General features: G+C 41.6%; 1 protein-coding gene across 1 annotated transcript in view; it reads left to right on the top strand.

Annotated features, from left to right (window-relative positions):
• The first annotated feature begins 599 nt into the window (after window positions 1-599).
• LOC143928225 (calcium-activated chloride channel regulator 1-like) overlaps window positions 600-10,570 on the top strand; it is a 71,736-nt gene continuing 61,765 nt past the window's right edge. The window contains exons 1-2 of the mRNA XM_077452976.1: window positions 600-789; window positions 8,469-8,609. Of these exons, the coding sequence (XP_077309102.1) occupies window positions 631-789; window positions 8,469-8,609 (300 nt within the window). The 5' untranslated portion in view covers window positions 600-630. The remainder of the gene's footprint in view (window positions 790-8,468; window positions 8,610-10,570) is intronic.

The raw sequence follows: 10,570 nt of genomic DNA, 5'->3' as shown, positions 1-10,570 counted from the left end.
TTTTTTTGTATCTGTGCTCCAGTACCCTCACTTACTGTCCTCTAGATACATTAAAGTTCAAGGAAGTTCAAGGAAAACCCTTGAACTCTTAAACTCTTGAGTTCAAGGAAAAAATAAGTGACTAAACAGTTGTCACAAGACCTAGAGTCCTTATTGGAAAAATCACCTTCTATTCCTGTCCCAGTGACACCTCAAAATTTCAGATTCCCCTTTTATTCCAGCTCTGGAGACAATGGTCAACAGGTCAAATATTGAGCGTGAATCGTTCAAATGGGACATAAACATCAAATAAACAACCGGGGGTGTTCATAACTCTTTCTTATTCTTACTGAAAAAAATGGGTTTAGATATACTCTAATGGCTTACTCAAACAGATAAATCTTTACATTTAAACAATTATTGAAATTACCATTTCTTGTATTACCTTTGTTATTTCCTTATTACAGCACTTGTCTATGTCTAGATATGGGTAATAAATATATCATGTTCTGCACTGCAAATACAAAAAGATAACACAAGCAAAAAATTCAGAATCCAGTGATATAGTTCACACAGGTTACCTGATAACATAAATTATATATAGGTTACAGAAATACTTACTTGAGCAGAAGCTGTGAGTAGCTGTTGGAGATGACACTCTGCAGAGTTTTATTTCTTCTTTTACTATCTCAGACGCTTTCCTTCGGAAGTGGTTCCATAGTAAAACTTACCAATGGAGGCTATGAAGATATAGTCTTTGCAATTAATCCTGGAGTCCGTGAAGATTTAAAAATTATTGACAATATACAGGTAACCTATGTATATGTCTATCTATCTCTTATTCTGCTATGTATAACTTTTTTTATTGGTTATTAACATATATTCAGTATTAGTGATCTTTTTGTTCAATCTCTTTCCATTCACATCAATACTTAAATTTGATAATGGAAAATAACGTGCAAATATGGAAAACAATTTCAAACAATGCTTAACTATATCTCATATTATAAAAAAATATTAGTACCAACCGGTAGAGTTGGGTGGGCCAATCGTTTTTACGTCTGTTAACAACTTGTAAATCAATTGAGCTTATAATCTTGGTTTAATCATGCATAAGTGGGTTTTGGGAGGAGACTCTTTGGTGAGACTGTAAGGTTTAACAGATTCATATCTTTAAAAAAAAAAAATAACTTAAATATTAAGACTTGCCTTTAAAGAAAGATGAAGATTTCATTATTTAATGAGCAAAGTGAAGTGTAGGCAACAAACGTATCAGGCATTTGATGGGACACCTTTATTTGTCTGTATCCAAATATTTTATTTCTCTGTGACTATATTTAGCATTGGTGGAGAGGTTTTGAGAACTGGCTTTATTTAGAATGTTTTTTTTTTTACATCCTGTATTAGGTAATACAGCTAATAAAGACTAATTTAGAAATGACCTAGTGTTTCTGGGGACATTCATGCAAGAAAGGATTGAAGTTTAAATAGAGCTGTCTCACATATAAAGTAGGCTTTCTCTAGAAATAAATGTTGATTCGAATTTCTAACATATGTTTTATGCATTTAAAAGAAATTGAAATAATCAGCAGATTGTTACAAACAAAGTTCAACACACACACTTGGTGCTGGACAGTTATGCCACGTACACACGAGCGGAATGTCCGACAGAAAAAGTCAGACGGAAGCTTTTCATCACATATTCCGATCATGTGTATGCCTCATCTGACTTTTTTTAATGCAAATTCTGATGGACCTAGAAATAGAACATGTTTTAAATATTTCCGACGAAACCCATTCCTATTGGGAAAACCGCTCATCTGTATGCTGTTCCGACGGACCTAAAACAACGCATGCTCTGAAGCAAGTACGAGACAGAAGCTATTGGCTACTGTCTATTGAACTTCCTTTTTCTAGTCCCGTCATATGTCACCAGGTTCTTAACGATCAGACTTTGGTGTGATCATGTGTACGCACGACAGTTTCAGCGGAACTCCGTCGAAAAAACCTTCAGAGTTTTCTTCAGATGGCAAAATCAGTCATGTGTATGCGGCATTAGAGTTTGCCTCATTTTATGAAAAACGTACTGTTTGTTACAATCTATTCATCCATTTGTCAGAATAAAATGCAAAATACAGTCTGAAATGTGGTAGACTGGAGAATTTAAGTACAGTGTTGTAACTCCTGCCAAGACTCACTGCCAAGGTGCCAAGGGGGGTTGGGAGTGATGAGGAGAATCTTTAACATGCACAGAATAATGGTTATGTATATGAGGTGGGAAACAGATTTGATATCACATGTTCTTCAAACAGATTTGGAAGTTTCTATCCATTAGTTAATGATTTGTGGTAAGTGCTGTTGTATTACAGAAGACCACACAAGGGCTATTCTAACTGTCATAAATCAATAGTTTCTAGTTTATAAGAGTATATACATGTGTGGGAAGAACGCAGGATTATTAAGTAGCCAAACTGTTTGGTATCGGCCAATCAAATTGCCTCATTAAGGTTAGTCATTTCTTATCAGCCTTAACATTACAGGTGAACTTTTTATCTAGAATTCCAATGTTATCACATTTTATAGATAAATAAATAGACACTCAGGCCTAATTCATATGTACCACTGTTCAAAAGGTTAGTTGTAAATTTTATTGTAATAAGCATAGTGCTCCATTCACAGAATAAACTTGCATGAGATATTCAGGTGCCAGGACACATTTTGCCTAAATCTCGCATGCAATCCTGTGGTATTTACAGAGAAACAGTGAAAAAGCTTGTTAAGTACTGCATGAAAAGGCATTAAAATCCATTCACAGAACAAAATAAATAATTAAATGCATGCGGAAATTAAGTAGCGGTGCAGAACCAATATGTGGTATTTGTGCAATTTGTTGTAGTTGTTAGGGGGGTTCCCTGCTGACAGCAAAAAGTAAAATTCATACCAGACCCTTATCTGAGCATGTAGCCTGGTAGGTCAAGAAAGGAAGGGGACGAGCGAGCACACCCCCCCCCCCCCCACGAACCATACCAGGCCTCATGCCCTCAACAAAGGAGGCCTCTTCCAATAAGCCCTCCCCGGTTGACACCCACTCCTTATTAATGTTAACAAATATGCTGGCAAGTGCCAGGCGTTAAAATATTGCATGTTTTCACTGCTAAAATACCGCAAGACTTCATAAACCCATACAGAATTTTAGTAGCATTTTTGCCCAAAACAATTATGAAAACCACTGAGGGGTATTTTACCACATTTTTTAACCACTTGCCGACCGCCGCACGACGATATACGTCGGCAGAAATGGCACGGGCAGGCATATGGGCGTATATATAAGTCCCTGCCTGCCCGCGGGTGGGGGGCCCGATCGGGCCCCCCCCCGGTGCCTGCGGCGGTCGGCATTCCTTCGAGAGCGATCCGGGATGAGGGGGCGGCCATTCATTCATGGCCACCCCCTCGCGATCGCTCTCGACGAATGGAAATCCCCGGTGACATCACTTCCTCTCCTGTAATGTAAACACAGGAGAGGAAGTGATGTATTCTCTCCTCCGTGTCGGTATTTTTCGTTCCGACACGGAGGAGAGCGGATCGGTGAGTTGCACCAACACTCTACACACACAGTAGAACATGCCAGGCACACTCACACCCCCCCTTTACCCCCCGATCACCCCCCCAATTACCCCTGCCCCCCAGTCACAGTGACACCAATGTCATTTTTTTTTTTTTTTTTTTGCATTGGTGTCATTTGTGACTGTAATAACTGTTAGGGCAGTTAGAGTTAGCCCCCTTTAGTTCTAATGTGCCCCCCTACCCCCCCCCAATAAAGGTTTAACCCCGTGATCACCCCCCGTCGCCAGTGTCACTAAGGCTGGGTTCACATTGCAGCGGTTTATGAGAACGAATGTGATTCGCACCGCACTGCAGTGCAAATCACATCCGATCTCTGTGCGATTCGAGTTCAGCCATTCGCCGCACCCGCCGCACCCGCCACACCCGCCGCACCCGCCGCAAATTCGCACGGGACCCTTTTTTTGGTCCGCAGCAGAATCGGATCGCATGGGTGTTCACACCATGCGATCCGAGTTTGCAGATCGCACTGCGATATGCGAACTGATCTGGGGGTGTCAGTAACATTTCACTGACACTCCCAGCAGTTCGCATAGGGCAGTGTGAACTGCCGCCGGGAGGCATGCGATGCGGGAACCCGCCGCGGATTCGCTGTGTTTCCGCATCGCTCCAGTGTGAACCCAGCCTAATAAGCGATCATTTTTCTGATCGCCGTATTAGTGTCACAGGTGACGCTAGTTAGGCAGGTAGGTATTTAGGTTCGCCGCAGCTTTTTATAGCGCCAGGGACCCCCATATACTACCGCATAAAGCCCCCTGATTGCCCCCTAGTTAACCCTTTCACCAGTGATCACCATATAACTGTTACAGGTGACGCTGGTTGGTTAGTTATTTTTTTATAGTTTCAGGGCACCCGCCATTTATTACCTAATAAAGGTTTAACCCCCTGATCACCCGGCGGGTGTCATTTGTGACTAATAACTGTTAGGGCAGTTAGGGTTAGCCCCCTTTAGTTCTAAGGTACCCCCCTAACCCCCCCAATAAAGGTTTAACCCCGTGATCACCCCCCGTCGCCAGTGTCACTAAGGCTGGGTTCACATTGCAGCGGTTTGAGAACGGATGTGATTCGCACCGCACTGCAGTGCAAATCACATCCGATCTCTGTGCGATTCGAGTTCAGCCATTCGCCGCACCCGCCGCACCCGCCGCACCCGCCGCAAATTCGCACGGGACCCTTTTTTTGGCCCGCGGCAGAATCGGATCGCATGGGTGTTCACACCATGCGATCCGAGTTTGCAGATCGCACTGCGATATGCGAACTGATCTGGGGGTGTCAGTAACATTTCACTGACACTCCCAGCAGTTCGCATAGGGCAGTGTGAACTGCCGCCGGGAGGCATGCGATGCGGGAACCCGCCGCGCATTCGTGGCGTTCCCGCATCGCTCCAGTGTGAACCCAGCCTAATAAGCGATCGTTTTTCTGATCGCTGTATTAGTGTCACAGGTGACGCTAGTTAGGCAGGTAGGTATTTAGGTTCGCCGCAGCTTTTTATAGCGCCAGGGACCCCCATATACTACCGCATAAAGCCCCCTGATTGCCCCCTAGTTAACCCTTTCACCAGTGATCACCATATAACTGTTACAGGTGACGCTGGTTGGTTAGTTATTTTTTTATAGTTTCAGGGCACCCGCCATTTATTACCTAGTCTCACTAGTGTACCCCTAAATTTAGGGGTGTCTACTTTCCAAAATGGGGTCATTTGGGGGGGGTTTGTGCCATCTTGGCATTTTATGGCCTTCAAAACTGTAACGCCCTTAGAAAGCCTGAAGGCGGTGCTTGGTTTTCGGGGCCCCGTACGTGGCTAGGCTCCCAAAAAGTCCCACATATGTGGTATCCCCGTACTCAGGAGAAGCAGCAGAATTTATTTTGGGGTGTCATTTCACATATGCCCATGGCATGCGTGAGCAATATATCATTTAGTGACAACTTTGTGAAAAAAAAAAAAAAAAAAAAAAAGTTTGTAATTTTCCCGCAACTTGTGGCAAAATATAAAATATTCCATGGACTCAACATGCCTCTCAGCAAATAGCTTGGGGTGTCTACTTTCTAAAATGGGGTCATTTGTGGGTGTTTTGTGCCATCTTGGCATTTTATGGCCTTCAAAACTGTAATAGGTAGTGAGAAGTGAACTCAAAAATTTACGCCCTTAGAAAGCCTGAAGGCGGTGCTTGGTTTTCGGGGCCCCGTACGCGGCTAGGCTCCCAAAAAGTCCCACATATGTGGTATCCCCGTACTCAGGAGAAGCAGCAGAATTTATTTTGGGGTGTCATTTCACATATGCCCATGGCATGTGTGAGCAATATATCATTTAGTGACAACTTTGTGAAAAAAAAAAAAAAAAAAAAAAGTTTGTAATTTTCCCGCAACTTGTGGCAAAATATAAAATATTCCATGAACTCAACATGCCTCTCAGCAAATAGCTTGGGGTGTCTACTTTCTAAAATGGGGTCATTTGTGGGGGTTTTGTGCCATCTTGGCATTTTATGGCCTTCAAAACTGTAATAGGTAGTGAGAAGTGAACTCAAAAATGTACGCCCTTAGAAAGCCTGAAGGCGGTGCTTGGTTTTCGGGGCCCCGTACGCGGCTAGGCTCCCAAAAAGTCCCACATATGTGGTATCCCCGTACTCAGGAGAAGCAGCAGAATTTATTTTGGGGTGTCATTTCACATACGCCCATAGCATGTGTGAGCAATATATCATTTAGTGACAACTTTGTGTAAAAAAAAAAAAAAAAAATTTTTTTTTGTCATTATTCAATCGCTTGAGGCAAAAAAAAAAAATATTCAATGGGCTCAACATGCCTCTTATCAATTTCCTTAGGGGGTCTACTTTCCAAAATGGGGTCATTTGGGGGGGTTTTGTACTGCCCTGCCATTTTAGCACCTCAAGAAATGAGATAGGCAGTCGTAAACTAAAAGCTGCGTAAATTCCAGAAAACGTACCTTAGTTTGTAGATGTGACAACTTTTGCGCAAACCAATAAATATACAATTATTGACTTTTTTTTTACCAAAGACATGTGGCTGAATACATTTTGGCCTAAATGTATGACTAAAATTGAGTTTATTGGATTTTTCTAATAACAAAAAGTAGAAAATATCATTTTTTTTCAAAATTTGCAGTCTTTTTACGTTTATATCGCAAAAAATAAAAATCGCAGAGGCAATCAAATACCATCAAAAGAAAGCTCTATTTGTGGGAAGAAAAGGACGCAAATTTTGTTTGGGTACAACATTGCATGACCGCGCAATTACCAGTTAAAGCAGCGCAGTGCCAAAGTGTAAAAAGACCTCTGGTCATTTACCAGCAAAATGGTCCGGTCTGAAAGTGGTTAAGGGGACACATACACAGCCCATTTCCTGTGATTGGAGCAGAGATCAGTGATGTGTAAAACATAACCACGCCCTCCACAGTTAGCAACACGTCCCTAGGACACACTTAACCCCTACACTTCCACCTAGTGGTTAACCCCTTCACTGCCAGTGTCATTTACACAGGAATCAGTGCATTTGTATAGCACTGATTGCTGTATAAATGACAATGGTCCTAAAAATGTGTCAAAAATGTCAGATGTGTCTGCCATAATGTCGCATGATAAAAATCGCTGATCGCTGCCATTTAAAAAAAAAAATATATATATATATATATATATATATTTATTAACCTGCCTGGCGGTATTTCCGAGTCTGGCTTGGGGTGGAATTTCAGTACCACGAGCGGTAACCCCGAGCCAGACTCAGGATCGCATTGCAGAATACAGGGAGGCTTACTTACCTTGTCCCCTGGATCCTGCAATGTCTCCCCACTGTGTGTGCGAGCCGTCCTCCACTCGATTTACACAGTGCCCGAGTGCCGCTGAGTTCCGTTCCCTGAGACGTTACGACGCACGGGAGCGGAGATCGGCGCCAAATTCAAAAAAGTAAAAACTCAAAACACATACAGTATACTGTAATCTGTAAGATTACAGTACTGTATAAAAAAATACACATCCCCTTTGTCCCTAGTGGTCTGTCCAGTGACCTGCATGCACTTTTATATTATACATACTTTTTTTTCTGCCTGGAATTTGGAGATTGTTCATAGCAACCAAAAAGTGTCCCTTTATATCAAAAGTGATTTTAGACCAGCTAGAAAACAGCGATAATAAATTAGAATCACTTGCAGAATTGAGCGATAGTGATTTGTGGGGAGATCCGTCATCAAACACCAAATTTAATGACAGCGACAATTCTGCAAATGAGCAAATTTCTGTGTTTTTGGATTTGATTACCTTATTGAATAATTTTTATTATTATTTTTTATCATTATTTATAGTTATTTATTATATTATAAACTTTATCATACCAGGGATGTCTACTTGACTCTGGTTTGAACAGATTTAAGAGAGTTATTCCTAAGAATTTCAGGCCTACAATATAAAATGCCAAATTTCCATGCAAAATAATTGTTCCGCTTTCAGCACCTAAAATCAGATATAATCATACCGCCAGGCCAGGGAGGTTAATAAAAAGGCCATAAAACTATCCCCTATTTTGTAAACACTATAACTTTTGAGCAAACCAATCAATAATCAGTTATTGTGATCTTTTTTTACCAAAAAATATGTAGAAGAATACGTATCAGCCTAAACTGAGGAAAACATTTTTTTTTATATATTTTTGGGGGATATTTATGATAACAACAAGTAAAAAATAATGCATTTTTTTTTCAGAATTGTCGCTCTTTTTTTGTTTATAGCGCAAAAAATAAAAACCGTAGAGGTGATCAAATAGGAATATTATTATTATTTTACTAGTTTTCACTGTGTGAATGTATTTACAAAAATAATTTGACAATAACATATGCATACTTTTTTTTGTTTTTTTTGAAGAACATGGTTAAAGAAGCATCAACTTATTTATTCAAAGCAACACAAAACAGGCTGTTCATACGGAGTGTAAAAATACTAATACCATTTACTTGGTCAAAGAAAACGTATTACGAAAAAGTAAGGACAGAAACATATGATAAGGTAAGAGATTGCATTTTTTGGGGTTTAACACATGGTATTATAATGCATATATGATTTAATAAGCCTGTAAGGGGGTGCTTTATGTACAGTATTTTTTGTTGAGTGTACTCATTGGCATTTCTTTCTGGTTTATAAGAAGAGATCCAAAACATGAAATGTCCTCTGTAAAATCACTGCCCAAACAAGAGAGCATATTAAAGAGGGATTCCACCAAAATAAAAAAATATTAAAAGCCAGCAGCTATAAATACTACAGCTGCTAAATTTTAATAAATGGACACTCACCTGTCCCGGGTTCCAGCGATGCCGAGGCCGATCGATCGCTCGGCTCTCGGCTGCTGCCGCCACCATTCTAGGTGAGGGAATCAGGAAGTGAAGCGAATCGGCTTTACTTCCCGGTTCCCTACTGCGCATGCGCAAGTCACGCCGCGCAATAGGAAATCTCTGCGCTGTCACTGGGACCAGTGTGTGTCCCAGCAGACAGCGCGGCAGGGCAGGAAATGGCGTAGACTCTCATGGGAGTCTATGCCCAGAAGTGGGTGTAAATACCTGTCTTTGACAGGTATCTCCACCCCCCTCCCCCCTGAAAGGTGTCAATTGTGACACCGGAGGGGGGGAGGGATCCGATCAGCGGAGGTTCCACTTTAGGGTGGAATCCTGCTTTAAGTACCAAAGGGAACTGCTGCTCATAGCCCACAATGCACCCATCTCTGTGGTTTCAGGGGCGTGGTGAAGGAACTCAACAATACTCCCCACGTGGAATGAAAAAACAAGTCGTCCGCACTCCAATGACATCAGCCTTCACACAGTTTTATTATTCCAGGACAAGATCACAGAAGAGTCTACCCAGACCAAGCACCACTCTGAGAGGTTTGACTCAAATCGAGGCTTAATCAAAGAGAGGTCTCTATCATTAAGTTCCTTCTTGGTGAAACATGTCAGCTGGGGCTTTGGTCAGGGCAGCCTCTTCTGTGATCTAACCCTGGAATAATACAACTATGTGAAGGCTAGGGTGCAGCTGACGTATTTGTCCTTTCCAAGAAAGTACACTGCATTTTTGTTAGGACAACACCTAAGAATATATTTTCCCCATTGGGTCAGTAATGTGGCAGGGTGGAAAGGAGCCCATATTCTTTCTGTGAATGAGAAACCTGCATTCTAGGCACATTGCATTTTGTAAACTAAAAATGAGCCTTTGGGCTGGGTTACTAGAAGTTCGCTTATATGTCATTATTGAATAGAGACTGTGTCTGCTGGAGCAAGTAATTGACTCAATCTCAATCAGCAAATTTTTATATGGCTGGATCCTTTCTACAACTGACCCAAGAGGGTTAGGTATCTGATTTGAACACATTTAGTCTGCCAAAGCACACATGCTGTTGTAAATCACTTTACTTTATAGCAAAGCTTTTTAAATAGCCATTCTGATTAACCACTTCCAGTTTTCTGACCCACAATGTACTGCGTAAAGGCGGCCCACACAGGCAAAGTGACGTACTTGTGCGTCGCTGCCTGCTTTCGGGTTAAGGGCCCCCCTGCCAACACCTGCTTTGATTGCGCAAAGCATGAGTCTGCCAGCAGATCTCGGCCAATGATTCACGACCTAGACCTGCTGATAAGCTGTGTAGAATCACAGCCCAGAGCTCTGTGTGGACAAACAACACACAGCTCTGTACAGAGAGAACAATCTCTTTGCAGGGATGAGAAACTTACAGATCTATAAGTAAAAGCAGCACACTTTACACACATTTAACCCCATGATCACCCTAAATGTTAACCCCTTCATAGCCAGTGTCATTAGTATAGAGACAAGTGGCTGTTATTTACGAAAGGTAAATCCACTTTGCACTGAAAGTGTACTTGGAAGTGCAGTCACTCTAAATCTAAGGGGTAGATCTGAAACGAGGGAAAGCTCTGCTGATTTTATCATCCAATCATGAGCAAGCTAAAATGCTGTTTTTT

Source organism: Lithobates pipiens, unplaced genomic scaffold (assembly GCF_037356315.1).
Source record: "Lithobates pipiens isolate NorthernLeopardFrog02 unplaced genomic scaffold, aLitPip1_a1.2 Scaffold_23, whole genome shotgun sequence".
Lineage (NCBI taxonomy): Eukaryota > Metazoa > Chordata > Amphibia > Anura > Ranidae > Lithobates > Lithobates pipiens.
Note: the sequence above shows the minus strand (reverse complement) of the source record. Positions and strands in the feature narration are given on the sequence as shown.